Source organism: Muscardinus avellanarius (genome assembly GCF_963383645.1).
Source record: "Muscardinus avellanarius genome assembly, chromosome: X".
In the NCBI taxonomy this organism is placed as follows: Eukaryota; Metazoa; Chordata; class Mammalia; order Rodentia; family Gliridae; genus Muscardinus; species Muscardinus avellanarius.
This window is the reverse complement of record NC_137792.1, coordinates 79,113,882-79,141,758: the sequence shown is the minus strand read 5'-3', so window position 1 is coordinate 79,141,758 and position 27,877 is coordinate 79,113,882. Positions and strand designations below refer to the sequence as shown.

Genomic DNA, 27,877 nt, shown 5'->3' with positions numbered 1-27,877 from the left:
CTTTCAACTATTTCAAATTAAAATCCAGGTTTCTAATAATGGTCTAGAAATATCTACATAAAGTGACTGCCCAGTACCTCTCTGATATTTTTTAATCACTTTACTATAACCACTAGAGTCTATTTTCTGTTTCTCTAATATGTTAAGCATGTTTCCACCTCAGGTTATACTCCTGGCTATTACCAGTACCTGGAACCCTGTGTGGCTCAGTCTGATACTGACTTTATATCTGAACTCAATTATCAATTTATTAGAATTTCAGTAACCAGTTTATTTAAAATTGAATTTCTGCTTGAATCAATGATCCCTTATCTCTTTTACCCTGATTATTTTTATATATTAGCATTAGCAAACATCTGATATATTTATTGGTTTGTTTATTCTCTCTTCTTCTAGACAGACTGTAATTATCTTGAAGGCATAGCTTGCTTATCTTATACACTGCTATAATTGCAGTGCCTGGAACAGTGCCTCATAATGGAACACATTCAACAAATATTTCGTGAATTAGGACAGAAGAAAAACTTAAAAATATAGATTTTTAATATTTTAATTTTAAGCTAAAATCTTACAATTTTATTGTTACTGATATTTCTCTTTTCAGTTGGTTCATTTGGATTTTTATAAAATTTAGAGTCATATCATCTGAAAATGTTCTCTTACTAATTGCTATATTTGAAATTTTTATAACATTAAGTGCTAGTAGTGATTTTGAAAGTCTTTGTTTTATTTTTAAATTTCACAAGAATTTCTCTGCTGCTGAGAATTCTGGTGCAGGATTGAAACACACACATACCCAAACACATATAATAGCACATATGTATAAAAACACAATACAAAGTTTATAATTCCACATAAATTACTAAAATATTATACAAATTGTAGTAGGGTTAATTATATCACTTTTTAAAATTTGACATGAGCATGTGAATATTCTCATTTGGTTTGTTAATATGGTATACTGTAATATTTCTCAAAAGTAATATTTCTCAACCCTTATATCCAAGAGGCAGATTCATTCTCCATAGAATAGTTTCTTTTTAATTAAATTATTAAATTTGATAATATAAAAGGACAAGTTGCATTTATCTATCTATGTAAATTGATCTATTTTCATTTTGTGTAATTTTAGGCAGGCTTGTTAATATCCTGTGTCTCCTGTGTCTCCTACAGTAAAGAGTAAACATCTTTCTCTGAATGCTCAAAAACAGTTCAAAATTAAATATTCCTTGACAATGTAAAATATTTTACTTTTAAGACTATCAAGTTTGTTTGTCTCTTATATGCTTATGCATACAATATTCTTGGAGTAAAGGACAGATTTGTCTCAGTGGTTATATAGACTAAACCCAGGAGTGTTCCACTCCTTGGCTACAGCTACAGCCCTTTCTATTTTGAAATAAGGTCTCCCTAATTTACCTCTCACTGGCTTCAAACCTGTGATTCTCCTATCTCAGCCTCCAAAGTGTGCCACTGTGCCTAATAAGGAAAGATTTTAAAAGAACAATAATATTCAAAATTTTCTAAGGTACATAGTCCAATTTTTTTCCTTGGGAAATTTATTTTTCAATAACTTTTCCTTTTAGATTTTAATTTACCTACCTAATAAATATGTGCCTATGATTATTTTTTCTTTCTCATTTCCAATTATTTGTATCTGTCTTGCTTGAAATTGTATTGGTGAGGAGAGGAGCATCCTTCCCTTAACACCTTTGTTATTTACCAGTCTGGTAAATTGACAGAGACCTAAACTTGTGTCATTAATGTGAAAACTCAAACACAGTGTAATAGCTCGCAGGTAAAATGCCCCTTGGTTCCATTCCAGGTACCTTAAAGAAAAAAAATAAATACAAAAACTGCCAGATGTGGTGGCACACGCTTGTAATTCCAGCATTCAGGAGGTGGAGACCTGAGGGTCACCGTTTGTGGATAGCCTCAGCTATTTAGCAAGGCCCCTTGCAATTCAGTGAGAACTTGTTTAAAAAAAAAAAAACAGACTAAAAAAATAGGGCTATGGGTGTAGCTCAGAGGTGCCATCCCTGGTACCGCAAAATCAACAACAACAAAAACAACAAAAAAACACCTGATCATCCTTATACCATATAAATAATATATACCATATGTAAAATATATATACCATATATTTATAAAGGTCATAAAGTTATAAATACAATATATTTATATGTATATTAAAATCCATAAATGCATATCATATATTTATAAATATATACCTTATAAAGGATTCAAGATGTTAATCCTTTAACCTATAAACATATTTTCTTTTCAAAACCAAATGTATAAAATAATGTTGTTTCAAGTTTAGCTTCTCTCCTGGAAAATCTTCCCTTTGATAAATACATTCCTAGAAGGGCAGTTAAAAAAATAAAGGGTATATTTAATGATTAAAAATCTTAAGAGTTGCTGGGCTTGGTGGTGCACACTTGTAATCCCAGCGCTTGGGAGGCTTAAACAGAAGGATCACACAGGTTTGAGGCCAGCCTCAGCTATTTAGTGAGACCCTGTTTCCAAATAAAATATAAAATAGGTCTCAGAGTATAGCCCAGAGGTAGAAAGCCCCTGGGTTCCATCCCCAGTACCACACATACGCACACACACACACAAAAAAAAAAAAACCTTAAGACTTAACACTTTCAATATATTTTTTATTTATTTTTTGCAAATATTGTCACACATAAAAATATCAACAACTATTCTGAGCACAAATGCTGGATGATACAAACTGGTACCTAAATAGTGTTGCCAGAACTTACAGAAATGTTCATCTTCTGAAATACCTCCCAGATTGTTCTGCCACATATAAGTTAGTATTAATTAACTTTAAAAACTCAAAATATTAATGATACCCAAGAAAGCAGAAAGTTTTACAGCAGTTTTTTTTTGTTTTTTTTTTTTGGTGGTACTGGGGTTCCTGGAAGCCCTTCTACCTCCGGGCTACACTCCCAGAACTATTTTTATATTTTTATTTGGAAACAGGGTCTCCTAAGCCAGCGCACGCGGCTGGCTTCGAACCTGCGTGATCCTCCTGTCTCTGCCTCCCAAGTGCGGGGATTACAAGCGTGCGCCACCACGCCCGGCTTACAGCAGTATTGAAGAAGCTGAGGGACTGAAGGTGATGATGCTCAAGTTTTACTAAATAATCAAAATTATTGATACATATTATGAACAATATTGTAAGGTTCTTTAACTAAATTAATACATATTTTAAAGCATTAATTTTTTTTTTTTTGGTGGTACTGGGGTTCCTGGAAGCCCTTCTATCTCCGGGCTACACTCCCAGACCTATTTTTACATTTTCATTTTGGAAACAGGGTCTCCTAAGCCAGCACGCGGCTGGCTTCGAACCTGCGCGATCCTCCTGTCTCTGCCTCCCAAGTGCGGGGATTACAAGCGTGCGCCACCACGCCCGGCTTACAGCAGTTTTGAAGAAGCTGAGGGACTGAAGGTGATGATGCTCAAGTTTTACTAAATAATCAAAATTATTGATACATATTATGAACAATATTGTAAGGTTCTTTAACTAAATTAATACATATTTTAAAGCATTAATTTTTTTTTTTTTTGGTGGTACTGGGGTTCCTGGAAGCCCTTCTACCTCGGGGCTACACTCCCAGACCTATTTTTACATTTTCATTTTGGAAACAGGGTCTCCTAAGCCAGCACGTGGCTGGCTTCGAACCTGCGTGATCCTCCTGTCTCTGCCTCCCAAGTGCGGGGATTACAAGCGTGCGCCACCACGCCCGGCTTACAGCAGTATTGAAGAAGCTGAGGGACTGAAGGTGATGATGCTCAAGTTTTACTAAATAATCAAAATTATTGATACATATTATGAACAATATTGTAAGGTTCTTTAACTAAATTAATACATATTTTAAAGCATTAATTTTTTTTTTTTTGGTGGTACTGGGGTTCCTGGAAGCCCTTCTATCTCCGGGCTACACTCCCAGACCTATTTTTACATTTTCATTTTGGAAACAGGGTCTCCTAAGCCAGCACGCGGCTGGCTTCGAACCTGCGCGATCCTCCTGTCTCTGCCTCCCAAGTGCGGGGATTACAAGCGTGCGCCACCACGCCCGGCTTACAGCAGTTTTGAAGAAGCTGAGGGACTGAAGGTGATGATGCTCAAGTTTTACTAAATAATCAAAATTATTGATACATATTATGAACAATATTGTAAGGTTCTTTAACTAAATTAATACATATTTTAAAGCATTAATTTTTTTTTTTTTGGTGGTACTGGGGTTCCTGGAAGCCCTTCTATCTCCGGGCTACACTCCCAGACCTATTTTTACATTTTTATTTGGAAACAGGGTCTCCTAAGCCAGCGCCCGCGGCTAGCTTCGAACCTGCGCGATCCTCCTGTCTCTGCCTCCCAAGTGCAGGGATTACAAGCGTGCGCCACCACGCCCGGCCTAAAGCATTAAAATTTGCAATATACATTCAGAGATATTGAGTTTATAATATCCAAATGAAATATGACTCAAATGGTGGCAACCTAATCCTGGAGCTGAGTTTTCTAATTGGAATAGAGCTACCAGTGATAGATCCTCAGATCAGCCCAAAGACATTTTTTTAGCACACATTTCCCCAAAATAACATACACCCAAATGGGTAAAAACTTAGACATATTAATGAAATATGGGTAAACCTAAAGTACTGAATGTGAAAACAGTGACTATTTGCTTAAAGGATGACTATATATGAAACATTCAAAGATAAATATTTAAGGTTTAGCCAAAATTATTTGTATGTGAAAGGCAAAAAATAGCGCCTTGGGGCAAGGTGTAGAAAAGCCTTAATACCAAATTTTAATAGTCATTAAAACCACTTCTGCATGTTCTCTCTCTCTCTTTACCTCTCCTTTGTCTTTCCCAACCTAATTCACTAAATTCAAGTAAGTTTGGCCAGTTATACCTGCAAGAAAAATAACATACAAATGTAAGGTGAAGGAAATTAAACTGAAAGGTAAATTTGTGCACTTTGAAAGGTGGCCATCATTAGTTCCAGAGGCCTGCATAATTCCCATGAAGGCCTGATGGGAGAGGTCCCCCTGCTGCAAAGAGCTTCATCTCTGGCCAGTTGTAACAGTGGGTGTAGATTGCATTGGGCACCTCCTCTGTATCGCCAAAATAGTTCTCCCAGAGTTCATCGTGGTTGACCCAGCCTCTGCTGCAAGTTAGTTTGAGCTTTTTCCTCACAGGCTCAGGAAAGGAGGTTGAGCTGGCTGAGGCCTCCTCTTCCAGAAACTTCTGAGAGCGGATATCATAGAATAGCAGGGAGCCATGACCAGTACCCACAGTTAAGATGTGCTGGTGAAGGCTAAGAGAGCGCACACCAATGCCTTCATCTTGGGAGCTCAAGGGCCTGATAATCTGTTGGCGTCGACGTGGATCCAGGAAGGAGACATGAGAATGGGAACCCACTGCATACATGGACAAGGGATCACAGTAGGTCAGGCATACGTTGTCTAGGTAGTAGGGCAGCCTGATTGACAGCAGCCTGGATAGGCTGCAACTGGGTTTCCACAGATGGAAGTAGCCATCCAGGGACACTGCTCCCAGCTCCTGGTTCTTGCCACAGTAGGCCAGGGCTCGCACTTTGTGATTACTTGGGTTGCTGCTGGCCCTGGGAAGGGCCTGCAAGTCCCTTGGACAGATAGAGGTGTATGCATCAAGTGCTGTGTCGTTATGCCATGCAGTGCTGCCACTTGGTAGATTAGGGTCTACCTGCCACAGTGCCATGGTACCATCGCGGGAGCCGCTCACGACCACGGTGTCACTTATCCAGGCGATGGCAAAGATCCAGTCCTTGTGGCCATGGCGGTCACCCAGGTACAATGGTTCCAGGGCAGGCAGCTGGTAGATCGCCAGGGAATTGGGGTTTTCACCACTGGTGGCCAGAAGCGTCTTGGAGGGGTTCAGTTCAATGGCATGGATGCCGCAGGACTGCTGGTTCTGGCCAGGCCTGGTCACCCTGTCCCGCATCAGGGGAATGCGCTTGATCTGGCCAGACTGCACGTCCAGCACCAAGAGTGTGTTACACTTGGTGCCGCAAATCACCTGCCTAGCGTCCAGCCACTGGGACGCAAACACCTTGTTAATTGTGCCGAGGGCCAGCAGGCGTTCGGTCAGCACCTGTGGCACCTTCTGAGCCGCATAGCCGCGCAGCTCCCCCTCTAAGCCCGAGAGCCGGCCTCGGTCCCAGGCGCCCCACGTGCGGCCCTGCACATAGCGAACCAGAGAGCGCCATGTAGCCAGCTTTTTCTGCCTCTTGGGCTGCATCAGGCTCTCTCCAGATCCCGCCTCACCCAAGCCCAGGGATGGTTGATTCCCTGCGCCCCAGTCAACCCCAGAAGCTTTCTGCTTCCTACTACCTGTTTGCTGCTGTAACATGGCGGGCTGGCGGTGGTGGCTTGATTCCGGAGGCTGCGGGGCAAGGCACGGGCAGCGGCAGGAATGGTGGCGTCTTGGGTCAGCCAGGAGCGTGGGTGTCTCAAAGGTGACAAGACGGGGGCTACCACGTATGGGCAACAAGCCTATGAAGTCAGGGTGAGGCGGTACATTGGTGGTAAGGAAGGCAACAGGACCTTGAGGGGCAGAGAACTCTGGCTGAGTGGAACTTGGGCGGAGCAGTTTGTTTCTAGACAAGGACCGGAAGTGCGCATCTCTCTGGGAACGTGAGCACAGCACGGAGCTGGTGGGAGGGCCTGGAGGGTGAGGGTGGGGGTGGGTGGCTGATGCTGTACTAGGCCAGATGGGGAGAGTAGGGAGGGGGAATGGGGCGTGGGGGGATAAAACAAACAACTTCGAACAAGTATTTTTTTTTCTCAAATTGAAGTATCTGATCTACAGCACCTGAATTTTTCTAATGCACAATCCCGTAATTCCTGTCAAGGTGAGGTAGAGAAAGATTTAATCAAAAGCAGCCTCAAGAATTTAGAGGGATGGGGTAAAGAAAAGGAAGTTCTTTTATGGCACTGACTGCTCTTGAATTTCAGAACTCTGGAATGGGGGAGGGGAAGTAGGAGCCTAGATTCCAGTGTAAAATTCTTCCACATTCTGGAGGCAGAGATGTTTAGTTCACACAGTACCAGGAATCTGTGCAAGCATTGTAACACCTTGGAAGCCCTCTGGGTCCTTGGAAGAGGGCCCCTAAGGAATACACAGGATTCCTGTAGTCACAGACGGTGAGGAGGAATCTCCCGAAGAACAACATGGGCACAGATAAGACAGATATTCAGGGCATCGAATTGGAATTGGCAGTCTCCAGAGTCAGATGATTCCTGTCTGCTCTGCAGGTTCAGGAAAGCTAATCTCAAGGGAGGTCCATACTAGAACATGTTCAGTTACACAGTGATACATTTCACTGCAAGACTGGTGGTTGATAACAAAGCTGCACAGGCTCTTCCATCCTCCCCACCCCAAAATGTTTGTTGAATGGATGAGATTTGTACAGCAGGGCGGCTATAGGAGTAGAATTTAACTTTTGTGACCGATTAGAGGAGATTATAGAAACTCTTTTGTTGCTCTTCTCATTCCCTGACCCCAGCTCTCACCATTTTTTGCAAACTTTTATTGGCATTTTTGCAAGAATGCATACTCCAAGTATTCCGTAATATACATTCCTTTTTTGCAATTGCACACACTCTGAGTATAAAATTCTTGTGTTCATTTTACCATTCCAATCTCTATTGCTGCATCCCAAAGCCTGCCCCTTCAACTCTTCTCCCCATTTGAGATGCCCTAGCCAGAAAGGGGGGAGGGGATAGGAACATGTTCAAAACATGTGTGTGTATGTGTGTGTGTGTGTGTGTGTGTGTGTGTGTGTGTGTAATTTCTGACAGTTTCCTAACACTTTGAAGAATGACTATTACTCTTATATTCAACAAATAAATTTTCATTTTTTTCTTATTAACTATATAGTCTATACCTATTGTGGAACATTTACAGAAGTTATAGCTTGTGTGCTTCTGAAAGCCATAATTCCTAAAATAAATTAATACTGTATGTGAATTATATACATTTCCTATACGATCCTTAAAGGTAAAATATGTTATTTGATACATATTTTTTAAATTTCTGTTCATACCTGTGAGCCATAATATATATTCACACTTTGTTTTCTTAGTTTTGATAAAAATAAACCCATAGATAGTTTCGATATTAATGGTTCTTACCTATTTTGTTAACATGAATATGCAATATTTAGGTACAATTATGTGTCTGCATTCAATGTTCAGCTTACTGTTTTGTATTTATAAATGAGATGTGCTAATTCCATTTGAAATATTATACCTGAAACAAATTTTGTTTATTCTACACTTTGAAATTTCTCTGACCACTTTTGTTAAAGATATACACATAGCTTCCAGAACAGAGGTGCACAGTTATTGAGAGATGCACAGTATTGTCTATTAACTTTCAATTTTGAATTTTTATTTTTATCTGATTGATCCATTTTAGGATAATATATTGCTAATATAAAAAGTCATGAACAATGCACCTATTTTCTTTTCCGGGTCTGGTGATGGAACCCAGAGGCATTCGACCTCAGAGCTACACCCCCTGCCCTATTGTTTTTTTTTTTTTTAATTTTGAAACAGAGTCTCACTAAGTTGTGGAGGGCCTCACTAAGTAGCTGAAGCTGTCGGTGAACCACAATCCTCTGGTCTCAGCCTCCCCAATGCTGGGATTACAAGCATATTCCACCACACCCAGATAACAGAGCACCTATTCATTTTTTTATTTTATTTTACTTTTTTGCAAGTTTGGGGATGGAACCCAGGGGAATTCGACCTCCGAGCTACACCCCTGCCCTATTTTTTTAATTCTTTATTTTGAAACAGGGTCTCACTAAGTTGCAATGGCCTCACTAAGTAGCTGAGGCTGTCCATGAACCCCTATCCCTCTGGTCTCAGACTCCCAAATGCTGGGATTACTGGGATTACAAGCGTGTGCCACCATGCCCGGTTTAACAGTCCACCTATTCTTGAAGGGGTAGATACAAACACATGCTGATAGAAATTTCAGATATCTACATAGCCTATTTTTTTATTTTTGGCAGTATTGGTATAGAACACTGGGTCTCCCACATGCTAGGCAAATATTCTATCACTAAGCTGAATCCTTAGCCCCTACATAACCTTGTAAGTGCCAGGGTCTTTATTAAGTACTTTTCTTCTCTCTGAAGGAGAGTAAACATGTTAATCCTTAGAAATTTGTTTCTGTGTCCATCATTTCTTTTTTCTTTTGTTTAGGCCAGTTATCTTTCTATACCAATTCTTTCTCCATTCAGTGGGATCTTATGAGAGTGACTTTAGGGCAATCTCATGCTGTTCTCTATTTACAGCATTTACATTTTGTTTTCTCAATAGAAATGTAAATGCCTCAAAAATTTAGGCAACTTTCCTTCCTTCCTTCCTTCCCTGGGGATGGAACCTAGGAACATTCTATCTCTGAATTACACGCCCAACCCTTTTTATTTATTTATTTTTTAAATTTTGAAACAGAAACAGAGTCTAGGTTTTTGAGGGTCTCCCTAAATTGCTGAGGCTGGCCTCAAACCTGAAATCTTCCTGTCTCAGCCTCCCAAAATCTGGAAGGACAGGCATGGGCCACTGATACTGGATAGGTAATGTTTTATATTTAGAGTATCACTCAATTCTAGGTATGTAGTAAATGGTTATAGAAACTTGTGATTGATCTATGGATTAGATAAGAGAAAAAAAAAAAACAAGACAAAATTAAATATCCAACAAGTAGAAGTGAGATATTGTGAAATTGAATTACTTGCAATGGAGAAAATGAAGGAATCAAATTGTAATAATGTGGCATAATTTTTTTACATAGGTATGAATGTGTAGATATGCATGCTAGTATATACTGAGCTACATTTACATGCCAAACATGTTATGTGACATTACTATTTACATCTGTTTTCTGTCTGTAATTATGTATGTTTCATTTCATCCTTCTGAATAATTTTATCTAATGTGTTTACCTTTGTAATCTATGAAGAAAAAAACGGAGAGGTATAGCCAATAACTAAATTAGGTTATCAATTTTTAATTAGTTAAGACAGATTTGATACTTCTCTTTGCTATCAGAAATACAAGCTTAGTTAAATGTGATTCTTCTTCTTCTTTTTCTTCTTCTTCTTCTTCTTCTTCTTCTTCTTCTTCTTTTTATTATTATTATTATTATTATTATTATTATTATTATTACTGTTATGGGACTAGGGATGGAACCCAAGGGCATTTTACCTCTGAGCTCCAGCCCGGCTTTTATTTTTATTTTGAAACAGTGTCTCACTGAGTTGCATGGGACCTAAGTAGCTGAGGTTGTCCTCAAACCATTAACCTAATGTCTTAGCCTTCCAAATGCTGGGATTACAAGCATGTGTCACCATGCCCAGCTCAAATTATTCTGAAAGTATTGCAATTTTTGTTTGAAATTAAATTAGTCTTAGGATCAAGGTGTTGAAAGTTGATAGAAAAGCAAAGTAATAATAACTTCATGGACAAATGCAAGTCTTTTGGAAAAATATTCAATTCTAACAGTTTATTTTATATAATTTTCTGTACAAAAATAGATGTTGTTAGCCAGATGAAGTGGCACTCACCTATAATCCCAGTACTTGGGAGCTGAGACAGTAAGATCACAGAATCAAGGCCAGCCTCAGCAATTTATGGAAACCTTTAGACATTTAGTAAGACTCTTTTTCAAAACAAAACATAAAATGGGCTTGGGGTGTAGCTTGAAAATGCAAATACAATATCCCTTGGTTCAATCCCTAGTACAGAAATAATGAGAGAAAGGAAGAAAGGAAGAAAGAGTTAGGAGGAGAATACATCAAAGATGTTGTACGCGCATAATGAACATATCACTTCAAATCTCACTGATATATTGTACCAATAAAATTCAGTAAATATATAAATAATAAAAAAGAAAAATCGATGTTACCTATTACTATAAGTCTCACAAAGTGAAACAGATTCTCAGGTATAGAGGAGGCTTCTCTCTACAGGAATGGCCTTGAATAATCACTTTCAATGCTAATATAGATATAAAATAAGATTGTACTTAAAGATATTTTGTGATATCTCCACATTTATATATACAGTTATTGTTCTATGTTTATCACCAAGTATATATATATATATATATATATATATATATATATATATACTAAAATGAAATATAGGTAATTAGGCTTGTTTTAAAATAATATATGGTAATGATACCCTGTTATTATTTTTTTTTTGCAGTACTAGGGATGGAACCCAGGGGAATTCTTCCTACAAACTACACCCCAAGCTCAATTTTTTTTATTTTTTTTTTTAAAACAGGGTCTCATTTGGTTGCAAAGGGCTTCACTAAGTAGTAGCTGAGGCTGTTCTCGAACCATGATCCTCCTGTCTCAGCCTCCCAAAAGTTGGGATTACAAGTGTGTGCTACCATGCTCGGCTTGTTATTTATAATAGTCACAAGGAAAATTATTCTTGAATGAGTAAAATGAATATTTTTTTGCTTAATTATAATACAGCTTTAACACTTCAAGCTGTAACCTTTTCAAGTATTCTATTATAAGCAGCTCTGAATCTGGTCTGTGATCAGACAGGAGGCTTCCTCCAAATCTCATGGTACAGAAACTGGTATAGATCTGAGTCCCATTTTGAAGTCTCTACGAAAGGCTAATGCTATTGGATGAGGGAAGACAGGAAAGATTTATCACATTATTCCACTTACTAGAAACTGAGTTAAAGGGAAGGAAGCAACTTTGACTCTATGACTTCTTTTTGGCTCTACCCTTCTTCATCCTCTAAAAGAAAGAAATGCATCAGATTCCCAGCTTTGGCAATCTTTGCTTCATGAGAGGATATACTCAGTGATATTTTATGGGAGGTACTAGAGCGTTCAGGTAAAAAGAGTGTGTCCTGGAACCACTTAAACAGATAACAAGGTTCTACAGTTTAGGATCTTGGAACTGGAACAGTTATCATTCATTAACCGTAAAATGGAGGTAATAACATCATTCATGGCATGAGGTAATTTTGATGGTTGAATGGGGGCATATACATATTTCACTGGGAATAGCATCTGGTAGATTCTACCCTAATTGCTCTCCCTCATTTCCCTTACTTTTACAAAGACAACTTGATAGCCACACTAATTGGGCCTTTTTGAGTACCCACTGCAAAGCAAAGCACACACATTCTTGATTGCTAAAAACTAATATACACAGGTATAAATTATTTGTAATTATCTTATATAGTCACCTAAGTATTCTGTTGCCTGCCTGTAGGTGAGTATTAAAATGTGAATAACATTGCATAAGAATAACTGTACAGTAGGCTAGGCAGTTTGTAAAGGCTCATTCTGAAAAGTAGCAAGAACTGTATTCCTATAGCCAATAAATGTGGGTATAAAATATGTACTCTAGACAGAGAATTGATCTTCTAGGCATAAAGCATTTCCCACCTGATCATAGTAGTTAAATTGGATAGAAATTACTAAAAAAGAATGAGTCTAAACCTGATATCAGGAAAGTACAGAAAAGAATGAGATTATGACTAAATAGTTGATTGAGATTTTATTCTGTTCCATACTTGAAATTCCGTTCCATACTTGAAATTATATGTGTGTGTGTGTGTGTGTATAATTATTTTCTAAAATAGTAATGTAAATATATAACTATTCTTTTTCTTACCTTTGACACTAATTTGCCCCTAGCTTCAAATGTACCATATATGCCAATGCTTCCTAATTTAACATCTCTGTCCCAAATCTATGTGCTCAACTTTGTACTTGCTATCTTGAAAGTAGAAATAACTTCAATTTCAATAATAGAACTTCAAATTCAGTGTGAATTACTCTTGATATTTGACACATATCTCAGAATTGCCTTTACTTCCAGTGTTTCATTTTCTATCACTTCTTAAATCTATTCAATTCTCACTATCTCCTTTCCCAAGTCAGTATTTGACCTTGACTGTCACTTTCTTAGGGAAATTGTCCTTGGCCTCCTTGAACAGGCCACACATCTGTTCTCCTATTATACATGAAATTCATTGTGAAGTTGCATATTGCTTCTACCACATTAGAATTACATACCTATTTCTATAATTCTTTGTTTAAGGTCTGTATCCACCAACACTGTGAATGAGTACTCTATGTGGGCAAAAGCAATGCTCATTGCATTCATTCCGGCATCTCCAACGTCTAGCATGTCATACATGTGATCAATTTATATTTGTTAAATAATTATTGAATGAAATTTGTGTAACTCGTACATCCCACCCCTTCACACTATTTGATCAATTTAATTAATATTAATTTAACAGAAGTGGGAAGGAAGACCTTTTGCTGCCTGCCATTTTATATTTTGTCCAATCGGTTATTCTTCAGTTGCTTTAGTCATGATTCTTTTTTAATCTATTCAAAATACAATCCACTCCATTTTCCAAAAGATTACTTGTAATTCTGTATGTCTCTGGGTTGATTGATGTGATAGTTGAAGAAAACAAAATTAGAAGGGAAGGGAAAGCACAGTACTCTACTGTCAATCTTCTCTTTGAGCTGTGGGGACACCTACTACAAATGGCATAAGACTATTTCCAGATTTCATCTTCCATGGTAACTCCAAAGACAAAAAATAAAATAAATAAATAAATAAATAAATAAATAAATAAATAAATAAAATTTCTGTGACACAGTGTAAGTTTAAAGTAGAAATTCAGCATATGAGGCTTATCTGAGATGGGCACTTTAATACTATGTAATAATTGGAAGAGACTGAAATTATTCAAAGACCAGTATTTTAAATAATATCAAATCAACCACTATATCAAATCAACTGCTGTGTTAGCCTAGTATTTGATGTCACTTCAGATAAATTGAAACTTTGCATGGGTTTCATGCCTATACATATGTGGTGGCTTGAATTTACTGTAAAGAAGTTGAGTAGCTTCATTAACAAACTATTGCCAGCTGCATATGGTGGTGCATGCCTAAAATATCCTTATTTGGGAAACTGGCATAGAAGGATAAGAGGTTTGAAACTAGCCTTAGCAATTTAGCAAGACTCTCATCAATCTAGTGAAACCCTGTTTCAAAATAAGAATAAAAAATTTAAAAGGACTATAGATATAGCTCTGAGGTAGAAAGAACCTGGGTTCAATCTCCATTGCTAAAAGAAAAAAAGAAAAGAAAAGAAAAATAGCTACTGCAAGGAGAATGGCTCAACATCTATTAAGTAAAATTCTTGATTAATCTTTTTCAGTTTCTATTTTAATTGATATATAGTATTTGATATACAATTATTTTAGGGGGCACAGTATCATAATTTGATGCATGTATACTCCATGTAATCCCCAAATCAGAGCACTTAGATTGCAAGTCTATCTCCTCAAATATTATAATTTCTATGTTTTGAGAAACTTCAAACTCTTCTCCTCTAGTTAATTTGGAAAATATAATTAATTTTCATAGAATATCGTTACCCTAATGTCATTTTTTTTAGAATTATCTTCCAAAAATCAGATGGTCAATTCGAAATTATTTCTTTTTATGGTACTGGATATTGAAACCAGGGGCATTCTACCTCTGAGCTACATCCTCAGCCCTATTTTATTCTTTATTTTTTGAAACAGGGCCTCACAAGTTGCTGAGGCTGGCTGCAAACACATGATCCTCCTGTCTCAGCCTCACAAGCACTGGCTGCCTGGCTCAAAATTACTTCTAGAAACATTGTAAATCATTCAGTTAATTTTATAGAACTGGGAAGGTTTTGTAGCTAATGCAAAAAGGAAAAACAGTGGGAAACCATTTCCTTGTTTTAAACTTTATATGTGTTTTCTACCTTCACAATCAGTGCCTAGTAACTATTGTTTTAGTCATTTTTTAAATTACATACAACTATTCCATGTGCTGCTAGAACTTATGAGTCCAAGGGGAGCATTTGTCCAAGTACATTAAAATTGTTTCTAACATGTTTCTTAAGCAATGCCTGGTTTTGTCTGCAGATATTGCCACGTGCTGTAATGGTGAGAAAATGGGTTGCTGTTTCATCAGGTTGAGAATACTAGTCATACTTCTCAATTTTCATGAGATGGGACCTTAACCCACATTATAGCACAGTAGTTGACTACATGAGCTCTTTAAACAACAAAACAAAACTATGAAAATCTCTTGAATCTTTTGAAAACTTATTTGATCATACTGTCACCCTTTATCGGTGAAAATGAGATTTTTTTTCTTACAGCTTTATATAAGCAAACACTTAGTACATTTTAGCTATAATTAAGGAGATGGATTTCTCAATACTATGGAACTGCTCATAGTGAGCAACATAGATTACCACTCCTTCCAGTCTCATCAGAGATTGTCACTAAAATATTTTAGCCTGGACATCCATTTCACCAGATGGTCAACCATCTTGTCTATCTTTCGAAGTTGTACTCATCTTTTAAATTTTTTTTCAAACACTTCTCCACAGTGATAATTTATGTCTCTGTCATATAGATTTAAGGACAGCTTCTTTTGTATGATCAGTACCTACTATCAGTATGATAGTTAATTTACTATATTAGAGGTATTGGCTTGTCTTATTCAAAACTACAGGCTCATTTGAGGTAGAAATATTTTTAAAAATACATTTGACCCAGGCCTGGTGACACTCCTGTTATTCTCATACTGGGGAAGTTGAGACAAGAATATTGCAGGTTCAAAGCTAGCCTCAGCAATTTAGTGAGATTCTCAGCAGTTTACAAAGATCGTTTTTTAAAAATAAAGAAATAGAGTTGAGAATTTAGCTCACTGGTAGAATGCCTCTGAGTCCAAAACTCAGTATCACACACACACACAATGCATTTGGATCCCTATACCTAACACGTTGCCTGACATAATAATAACCCACACGTATTTGCTGAATGAATGTACAAATGAATGCAGCTTCTAGAAAACCTCTTGCTCTCTTTCTTTCTCATTCCCTTAAAGATTTACTTTGAGAATCAGCTATCATACTGAAAATTCTCTTTTAAGACTTTCTGTCAAAATGGATGACTTATTTATCCTATTAGGTTTTAAAATCTTTGCTAGTGAATGGGATATTTTACTTCATAATAAACTATTAATCATGATGATAACAATAGCAGCTCTAGTGGTGGCAAATTCCATTTATATTATTTAATCACCAAAATACCACTGGGGTTCTCAGAGCCATGCAAGAAAGGTGAATCAGCTTGCTTATATTTGTAGACTGAACAGGTAGTTAATAGGGCTAGATTATGAAAAGAAGTTGATTCAGAAAGCTGGATTGCTTCACTATTTGGTCAACTCTAGTTTGATGTTGTAATTTTTTTTAAATGTATTTAACCTTTTTGCCTGATTTCTTCAAAAAGTGTTCAATTCATTCTATTTCTGTTTGGGTCACAAGTATATAAATTTAAAATTTGTATTGAATCAGTAATTGTAAAAAACAACCTTTCTTGGTCCATCAAATAAAAATAAGCTACTAAGAGAGAAAAAAAAAAGAAACTCTCACGGAATATAATTGAAGTTAGCCAAGAGGCATCAAGAACCTGAGGCCTGCCTTATAGCCACACTACTCAGTAAAACTCAAAGCAAATTCCTTCAACTTTATTATAGGTAAGATAGAAGATAAGACCATACTTGGATTGCACTCTAGTGAAAGATCTGAGCCAGGGGCACAGAGAAGCTGAGATAGATTTTCTCTATCAACAAAATTCTGAAAAAATAAATTGTTAGTCAATATGTCTAGAGGTAATTTTCCAACATTAGTAAATAATGTATACAACAGGAAGAAAATATTTCCCAAATTTGTGGAGACTTGATTGGACAAAGGTAATGGCTAAGTAGCTGATTCATCAAAGAACAATGACAATGACTGCATGACTTGAATTTTTTTTTTTTTGGTAGTGGTACTGGGGTTCCTGGAAACCTAATATATTAGGTCTGGGAGTGTAGCCCGGAGGTAAAAGGGTTTCCTAATATATATATTTCCTAATATATATATATTAATTATACACACACACACACACACACACACACACATACATATATATATATATATATATTTTTTTTTTTTTTTTTTGCGGGTCTGGGGATGGAACTCAGGGGCATTCATTCTACCTCTGAGCTACACCTTCTGCCCTATTTTTTTATTCTTTATTTTGAAACCAGGGCTCACTGAGTTGTAGAGGGCGTCACTAAGTAGCTTAGGCTGTCCACGAACCACGATTCTCTGGTCTGAGCCTCCTGAATGCTGAGATTACAAGCATGCGCCACCACGCCCAGCTCAGTTCATATATATATATATATATATATATATATATATATATATATATATATATATATATATATATATACATATTTTTTTTTGGTGGTACTGGGGTTCCTGGAAGCCCTTCTTCCTCCGGGCTACACTCCCAGACCTATTTTTATATTTTTGAAACAGGGTGTCTCTTACGCCAGCATGGCTGGCTTCGAACCTGCGCGATCCTCCTGTCTCCGCCTCCCAAGCGCGGGGATTACAAGCGTGCGCCACCACGCCCGGCTTTTTTTTTTTTTTAATTTGGAAACAGGGTCTCTTAAACCAGCAAGGCTGGCTTTGAACCTGCAGGATCCTCCTGTCTCCACCTCTCAAGCATGGGGATTACAAGCATGTGCCACCACACCCGGCTATGAATTGAATTCTTGAGACATAAAAACATTTACTGATGGCCGGGCATGGTGGCGCATGTTTATAATCCCTGCACTTGGAAGGCGGAAACAGGAGTATCACGCAGGTTCAAAGCCAAACTTGCTGGCTTAAGTGACCCTGTTTCCAAATATAAAAAATAGGTCTGGGATTGTATCCCAAAGATAGAAGGGTTCTATCCCCAGTACCACCAAAATAAATACATAAATAAATAAAAAACAAAACAAAAAGAACATTTACTGTATAGTTCTTTAAGATGAGTCTATGGAATCACTGTATTCAACTACATTTGCCTGATGAAGAAACCAAGGAACAGTTTTCCAACTTTGCACAGCCAATAAATCAACAAAGTTTTTATTTAGTTCCAATAAAGTGACCCCACAGAGAGCACTTTTAAAATGTTAGCCATACTATATATTCTGTCTATTGCCTACTGCAGTTTTGTTTTTTCTTGATAAGGATATAAAAATATTTATCAAATGTGTAGGTTAAATTAAACTTTAAAGCAGAATGAATATGATACAGAATAGAAACAGGATTAAAATATCAATATGTTAGGGTAATGTTTCAAACTTAGCATGGTTACATTTAATCAGAATATGCACTGAATTTGCATATTTAAAATGTTTAAGTAGATAAAGCAAGTGGCATGGCTTAGGAACATATGACACTTAGAGACTTTTATTCTGGACTATGGAATTTTAACATTGAACCTAAAGACTGAAAGAGAAATTTCCTCTGATTCTAGTATCTAAGAATAGAAATATGTATTGCTGTTTCACTATCTTTGATTGCTATTGGTTTATTTAAATTTTCTATATTTTCTTGACTCAGTTTAGGCAGGCTGTATTTCTCTAGAAAGGTGTCAATTTCTTCCATTTTGTTGGAGTACAGTTTTTAAAATTAGTTTTTGATAATCATCTGGATTTCTACACTGTCAATAGTGATAACTCCTTTTTCATTTCTAATTGTCATAATTTGGGTTGATTCTCTCCACCACCCCCCTTTTTTTTGGTTAGGTTGGCTAGTGATTTATCTAACTTGTTAATTTTTTTTAGAAGAAAAGCCCAGGACCAAATGGTTTCCCATATAAATTTTATAAAAGCTTTACAAAAGAGCTAATACCAGTACTCTTCAATCTATTTCATGAAATGAAAAAATAAAAAAACAGGACTCTCCAAATGCATTCTATGAAGCCAAAATCACATTAATACCCAAACTAAATAAACATAGCTCAAGGAAGGAAAATTACAGGCCCGTATCTTGATTAATTTGGAGGCAAAACTACTAAACAAAATACTAGCAACATACATTCAAAACCACATCAAGAAAATTATACACAATTACCAGGTAGAATGCATCCCAGGGATGCAAGTCTGGTTCAACATACAAAAATCAGTTCATGTAATTCATTATATAAATAGCGACAAAGATAAAAATCACACGATCATTTCAAAAAATGCTGATAAAGCATTTGATAAAATCCAACATCCATTTATGATAAAAGCATTGCAGACACAGAAATAGAATGAACATAGAAGAAACAGAAGAGAAGGAACATACCTCAACATTATAAAGGCAATCAACAATAGGCCCACAGGCAACATATTAAATGGAAAAGATCTTGGAGAATTTTCCCTAAAAATAGGAACAAGACAAGGATGTCCATTATTACCACTTCTTTTCAATATAGTATTTGAGACTATAGCCAGAGGAATAAGGCAAGAAAAGAAAAATGAAGGAGTACAAATAAAACAAGAACTCAAACTTCACTATTGCAGATGACATAATACTATATTTAGAAAACCAAACAAACTCAACCAAAAGGGTTATAGAACTGATCAACAAATTCAGCAAAGTGTCTGGATACAAAATCAAACTTAAGTCAGGCATGGTGGCGCACGCTTGTAATCCCAGTATTTGGGAGGCTGAGACGGGAGGATCGCGGTTCGCGGACAGCCTCAGCTACTTAGTGAGGCCCTCTGAAACTCAGTGAGACACAGTTTCAAAATAAAAAATAAAAAATAAAAAATAGGCAGGGAATGTAACTCAGAGGTCGAATGCCCCTGGGTTCCAATCTCAGACCCACAAAAAAAAAAAAAAAATAGAAGCTATTTCTGTATAAAGAAATGCAATTTTGTATAAAATTTTTCTTTAAAATCCAATGAAAAAGATATCCAGAAAACACTTCCACTTAGGATATCCCACACACAAAAAAGAAATACTTAGGAATAAACTTAACCAAGGAGATAAAAGACCTTTACAAAGAAAATTATAAAACATTTACAAAACTAAGAAGACCTTAGAAGATAGAAAGATCTTCCATGTTCTTGGATAGGCAGAATAAATATCATATAAATGGCCATACTTCCAAAAGTGATCTACAGATTCGATGTAATACCCATTAAATTATCAAAATCAAGCTGGGCGTGGTGGCTCACATTTGTAATCCCCGTGCTTGGGAGGCAGAGACAGGAGGATCGCGCTGTTTTGAAGCCAGCTTTGCTGGCTTAAGAGACCCTGTGTCCAATTTAAAATATTTTAAAAATGGGTCTGGGAGTGTAACCCAGAAGTAGAAGGGTTTCCAAGAACCCCAATTACCACCAAAAAAAAAAAAAGATCATTCCTCACAGACACAGAAAAATCAGTCCTGAAATAGCTGGGCATGGTGGTGCATGCTTGTAATCCCATCATTCAGAAGGCTGAGACTGGAGAATAATGGTTCAAGGACAGCCTCAGCTACTTAGGCCCTTTGCAACTTAGTGTGACCCTGTTTCAAAATAAAGAATAAAAATTAGGGCAGGGATCAAATACCGCTGGGTTTGATCCACATACCAGAAAAAAAAAATCATTTGGAACAATAAAAAACCAGACTAGCCAAAGTAGTTCTCAACAACAAAAATCATGCTGGAGGAATTACAATACCAGACTTTAAACTATACTACAAAGCCATAGTAATAAAAACAGCATTGTACCATAACAAAAACAGAACCATAGATCAGTGGAGAATAATAGAAGAATCAGAAACAAATCCGCATACTTGCAGCTCATTAATTTTTGACAAAGGGGCCACAAACATACACTGGAAAAAAGATAGCCCATTCAACAAAAGGTGTTGGCAAAACTGGTTAACAATTTGCAGAAAAATGGAAATGAATACCACTTTAACACCCTGCACAAGAGTCAATTCAAGATGGATCAAAGACTTGGACATTATACCAGTCCTTGAGGCTCATTGAAGAGGGCATAAGTTCAGCACTGCAATACAACATTGATGAAAACTTTCTCAACAAGATCACAAAGGCACAAGAAACTAAAAGGCAAATAAATACATGGGATTGCATGAAACTGAAGACCTTCTGTACAGAAAAGAACATCAACAGAGAGCCAACAGAATGGGAGAAGATTTTAGCCAACCACTCCAATGAGAATGTCAATCATTCCAAACACAAACCACAAAAAATGCTGGTGAGGATGCAGAGAAGTGGGAACTCTAACACATCGTTGGTGAGATTGCAAATTAGTGCAACCACTTTGGAAAACAGTATGGAGGATCCTCAGATAAATGGGAATGAACTTACCATATGATCCAGCAATACCTCTTTTGGGTATCTATCCAAAAGAAAGGAAATAAAATACCAAATAAATGCATTCATATGTATGTTCATAGCTGAACAATTCACCATAGCCAAACTGTGGAACCAGCCAAGATGTCAATCCACAGATTAATGGATCACAAAACTATGGGATATGTACACAATGAAACTTTACTAAGGCATAAAGAAAAACACAATTACATCATTTACAGGAAAATGGATGAAACTTGAGGACGGTATGCTAAGTGAGATTAGTCAGTCACAAAAAATAAAAAAAAATGTGGATGCTCTCCCTAATATGTGAAAACTAGGGAGAAAATGGGTCATTGGAGAAACTCTAGACAAAGAAGTAGATTCTATAGGTGAGCAAGTAAGGTGATCTAACTGAGGGAATTGGAGGGGGAAGAGGGAAATTCCCTAATGCACATTATATACTTTAACAAATGTATCCATCTATTAAGCCAAATATGAGAAGGCGGGAGAGGAAGAAAATGGGGTGAGGATTGGGTAAGAGCTAAATGGGTGATGTATTAAGATGTATGAATAAAATACACCAATAAAAATTAATAAAATAAATGTTATCCAGCTAATAAAAACAGAATTCGGATTCATACAATGAAGCAAGTGATACTTGTGCTCTTTATGAGTAGTTCTGACTATATGTCATGGACTTAACCCAAAATGAGTTTTCTTTTTTTTTGGTGGTATTGGGATGGAACCCAGATGCTCTCTACTTCTGGGCTATACTCCCAGACCTATTTTATATTTTATTTGGAAACAGTGTCTCACTAAGTGGCTGAGGGCCTCAATAAATAGCTGAGGCTGGCTTCGAACCTGTGTGATTCTCCTGTCTCAGCCTCCCAAGCACAGGGATTACAAGTGTGTGCCTCCACCCCTAGCTAGGTCTATATTTTTTTAGAAGACCTTAGACCCCCTAAAAGCATGCATCATGACAAAACTTTGAGGTGACTGTTTTTCCCCATGGGATACTTTCAAAATTTGAAGAGTATATTTGTCTTTGATTTTGCTTGTAATTTACATATTGCTAAGCATTTTATTTGATCACATATTTTATTGCATTGTCTGCTTATATTAAACTCAATGGATTATGCATATATTTTTAGATAAAATATGTGTAGATAGGTTATGTTATCTATTAATTTAATTTCACTAAAGGTGACTGCTATACCATGTGATCTTTATATGTGATACACTCAATAAAAACACTGGAACATATTTTGATCGGAATCAGCAGAATGATGTGAGGAATTGAAATTATATTGTTTTTAAAACTATGGAAAGATTTGAAGTTGTATAAAAAAAGAAGAGAATTATCACTCTAGGGTAGCAAGAGATATATTTTGTACATTTGATACATTGTCCTGCAGAACAGAAGTCAGAATTGCTTTATGCTATGCTAATAAATATGAGATAAAGGAAATTTTAGAGAACAGATTTTAGTGAAATACAAAGGGAATCTCACCAGCAGTGCATTTTAAGATGAATTGAACAAAATACAGACCTACAAGTCATCACACTAATTTCATCCACCTACATGACTAGTACATGTGAAATATTTAAGAAATGTGTATTATATAAATGAGTTAGTGCCTAATAATATATCAAACTTTAGTTAATTTGAGTTATAGAATCCTTATGGCCCTATTCTATTCTAAAAAATCTATGATTAACATTGAAATTTTAAAAATGTATGCTCTAAGTTATTCTAAACCATATGTCAGTCATGTGGATACCACAAAACTGATAATAAATAAACAATAAAGGCATATTAGATCTATATGCTATAGAAATATGAACTACTATGGTATAAAACAGATGATTACTATCAATCTGCACGGTACTGAGAGAATTATAAAATTATCAGTCTGTTTTACTAAAGCATAAACATTTAGCTCGAATTTGGTCATGTTTTATAGACAGGCTATATAAAATAATGGAATGCTTTTTTCTTCTCTTTAATGATAAAAGAACCTACACACTGGAAGTGATCTAATTTTTATTGAGTGGATGGTGTAGTGGCAGTAGTTTCAAATTAAAGAAAAATGAGATCTCACTTAACTCTTCTTATAAATAAACATTTTTGCCTATTTGTTATTAGATATTTATCGGGATCTGTTATGTATGCAATGATATGATAGTTATATAGAGCATTTGAAAGAAATAATAACTGTCCATGACTACAAAGAGCTTCTACTTGCTGATGAAAATAAATTAATACTTAAAATAATTTTTAAAAATCTGTGACTATAAAATGAAGTGGCAATATGAAGAGACATAAAGAATTCATAGAAGTTCTTGTAGGAGAGTTTTGAAGGAGATTATTCACTGTAGGCTGCATTATGAAGGAAAGAGTTCATTGAAGGGATGTGATTTTCTTGAACACTGAAGGTTATTTGGAAAATAGGGGCAGCACAGCATAGAAAATAGCTTGATTGAAGAAGAATAATTGTGTTATGGAAAAGTGGAAAATTGACAGGAACCCCAGTACTACCAAAATAAATAAATAAATAAATAAATATAAATAAAATTGACAAATAAGAAAAGTGAAAGGAGAAGGCAGGGAAAGAGAATTTTAAAATTAATTTGACGATGGACAAATTGAATTTAAGATGGCTCAATGAAAAAGAAAGTAAAAGCATACCCTCATCACTTCCCAAACTACTTTGAACCCTATTTTTATTTCCTTATAATAACAACCATAAGTACATAACCTTCGTAGTTTTGCTCTCTGTATATTGACAAATAGATTCTAGAATTTTTTTTATTTAATAATGCTAAAAAAAATCACCATCTTCAAATTTATAAACAAAGTATACTGGTGGATTACTAGGGAAAACAGGTAACCACTCTAACACTATTATTAATCTCATTCTTCAGAAAATTAGAATATTAAAATAAATGAGGTATAGTGGAATGTAATATAGATCATTAAGACAGGTTGAAGATTAAGTATTATATGTAATTGCCCCTCACCCAATGCTATCATTAACTGTTTCTTTTCTTGGTAAGAAAAAAGTTCTTCTGTGGAAAAAAGCAACTGCCTTTGTTATCTTTGCTTTTTCTAAGACAGAAACATTTAGTGTGCCCAAGTAATAAGGTGGAGAGATAGAATTATTATGGTTAAGAAAATAATTCTATATGCATTTGGGACATCTGAAAATGTGTGTCAATTTTTTTTATTTCCAAATGTTCTAGGAGATTTATAGTGATAAAAAAATACAAAGCTTCATTCCTTGGCACATGCCTATAATCCTAGTACTTGGGAGGCTGAGGCAAGGGGATCACAGGTTCAAGTCCAACATCAGGAACTGAGTTATATGATGTTTCAAAATAAAAATATAAAGGGCTAGAGGTGTAGGTCAGAGGTAATATGATCCTGTGCTTAATTCCTGCTACCAAATAAATAAATAAATAAATAAGAATTCATAATTTAATTCTGGCATTGTTGCACATAGCTGTAATTCCTATTCTTAGGAGGTTGAGACAGGAACATCAGAGGTTTGATGCCAGACTCAGCAACTTAGTAAGACTTGCTTCAAAATAAAAATAAGACAGGGCTGGTGGTGTTCCTTAAGGTTACAGTGTCCCTGGGTTCAACCCATAGCACTGTCACACATCCCCCCCACAGACACACACACACACACACACACACACACACACACACACACACCAGAAGAAAAGACTCAAGAGGTTTGAACTTTTAGAACTTTGTGTCATATCCATATTTTGTAAAAAAAAAAACTGTTTAGAAATTGCTAGAAAATTACATTCAACTCAGGATATATATTATTAGAGCTATCCTAGTGCACTGTGTTGTGGATTTGGATGATTATGTCATACACCCAATTGTGGGCTCTTCACATTGGAAATTATAAAAATAATAACTGGGAGACTCAGTTGAAATTTAGTTCAAGGAAAAAGATGTGTTGCACAATGAAAGTAACAGAAAAAAAAAAGACACGTGGTGAAGAGTTTGGAGCCAAGAGACTCTCTTTCCTTTTGAAAAATGAAATGCTTATATGGGGTTTGTTACCCCTATCTGTTTTTTAGCCTGTTTGCTAGCTTTGCTTATCCTAGCACAAAATATAGGTGCACTTAGCCCATTTTGTCAGCATCCACATGAAAGAATCAGGTTCAGTCCTCAAATCAGTGGCCTTTAGTGTTTCTGTCCTTGTTAACAAATTCCTCAGTAGCTCAGTCTTATTCTTGACTCTGTTCTTTGTTCTGATATAACCCATGACTGTGTGAGAAAATGCATGATGTTTCTAATTCTTTAATTTATATGAGGACTCTAACTTTTGGTTTCTAGTTTATCATATCTTATTGATATGCTGGCAGATAGATTCTGCCTGCCAATATAGAAGTGCAGCTTGTGAAGCAGACAATTTCTGAAGCAAACAATTTCTGACTGCATGTTTTAACTTCTTAAATGCCTTCTCTGCTTTGGGGAAGGTCTAAATGACTAATGTGTGCATGTATACCTCTACCATCGTGTAGTCCATTAAGATGTATGACTACAATGCACCTATAAATTTTAATGCCTATCTTCACTCCTGAGTTGTCCAAATCAATGTATCAATAGGTCACAGTTAAAAAAAGGCTGAAAAATATCAGTACATTCCTCTGTATTCCTTTCTATATACATTGCTTTAAACTTAGATCATAGCTTTGTTGGAAGAGTTCATAAAATTTGATAAAACTTATTTTTATATGCTTCCAATTACGCTTATATTGCTATAAGAATTGCAAAACAGAATACGTAAAGCATAAAAGATTCAAACTATTTTATCATTCCTGTGGCAATGTTTCAATAAAAGTTGGAATGTCTGAGTTTTCTTAATCTTCAAATGCTTATTAAATGACACATTTTATTTTAGTTTTAAAATTTATATTTAATTATTTCTTCTGTAAACCTCAACATCATAAAGGCAATATACAATAAACCCACAGCCAAAATCATATTAAATGGGGAAAAATTTTGAGAATTTCCCCTAAAATCAGGAATAAGAGAAGGATATTCATTGTCACTACTTATCTTCAATATAGTACTTGAGACTCAAGCCACATCCATAAGGCAAGAAAAGAAAGGCAAAGGAGTACAAATAGGAAAAGAAGAACTCAAAATTTCACTATTTGCAGATGACATGATACTAAACTTAGAAGACCCAACAAACTCAAATAGCATTTGGAAATATTTTATCCAATTCTATTAGTAACTTTTAACTCTGTTTACATTGTCTTTGGATACACAATATTTTTTTTACTTTTTTAGGGAGTTTGTATACTCTTCTGTTGCCTGTGCCATTGAAATCATATCCAAGAAATCACTGCCAATTTCAATGTTGTGAGGTTTTATGACCCAGATTTTCTCCTAAAAGTTTATAGTCTTAAGATTTTTATTTAGGTCTTTTATCTATTTTGAGTTAATATTTGTATATGGGATTAGGTAAGGGTCCAATTTTATTCTTTTCCATGTAATTATTATTTTTCAACAATATTTAGTTAAAAGATTATTATTTCCACCACCAAATGTTCGTGGAAACCTTGTCAAAAATAACTTGATAATACAGGGAAGAATTTAGCTCTAAGCTTGTATTTAAGTCCAATGGTTTATATATCTGCCTTTAGAACAGTACTACACTGTTTCAATTATTGTAGCTTTATATGGTTTGAAATCAGAAAATATATATCTTCTAGCTTTGTTCTTTTTCAAGATCATTTTGGGTATCTATAATCCATATTCCATATTAGGATAGATTTTTTTCTGAAAAATAAATATATAAATATATGATAGTTTCACCTAAAAAATAGAAAAAATATTCTCTGGTAAGAAAGAAAGCAAAAAGAAATATTGAAATGTTATCTTTAAGTTATTAAAAGCTTGGTTTCAGACAAATGAAACTATTATGTGAGATTATCATTTTTAATTTTGGATAAATTGCTATAATACTAAATGTCAACCACTAAACCAAGCATGGGAAGGAGGGATGGGGAGAGAATGGGGTGGGGATCAGGTGGGGGCTGACTGGGTGATGTGTGCATGTATGTCTACAAAAGTTTGTATCCCACTATAATGTATGAATACAGTGCACCAATAAAAAAATAAAAAATAAAAATAAAAAAGTAATTAAAAAAAAGAGTTTGGAATATGCTACTCCAGGCACTTCTGGCTTTAATGACTTGGTTTGGGAAGTCTGGACTGAATCTACTTGGTTTGCCTCTGAATGTCACTTGGATGTTTTGGTTTTTTGGGGGAACTGTTCCCGGGGACCTCTGTTAGGCTCCCAGAAACTCTTTCTGTAGTCATTAGTCTTTGGCCTGAACTAGGGTAACTATAAACTAGTCCAAACTCTTCCTGAAAACTTAAATAAGTTTGTTATTACAAAGATAGAAATATAGAAGACATTTTACAGCCCTATATATCCCGAGATAGTATAGGAGGGTGGGTGGCCCGAAACAAAATCAGCGACAATTCCTGGATACAGAGTATTTATAAGAAGTCTTTTGACCCAAATAGATCCATT

The 27,877-nt window shown here is 35.9% G+C and overlaps 1 protein-coding gene across 1 annotated transcript; it reads right to left on the bottom strand.

Moving 5' to 3' along the window:
* Positions 1–5,015: 5,015 nt before the first annotated feature.
* LOC308278962 (DDB1- and CUL4-associated factor 12-like protein 2) lies at positions 5,016–13,254 on the bottom strand (the record flags this gene model as incomplete). Its single annotated transcript, XM_080718948.1, has 2 exons — positions 5,016–6,724; positions 13,131–13,254. 2 exons carry the CDS (start codon positions 13,252–13,254, stop codon positions 5,016–5,018), a joined length of 1,833 nt encoding a protein of 610 aa, XP_080575074.1.
* Between the last annotated feature and the right edge of the window lie 14,623 nt (positions 13,255–27,877).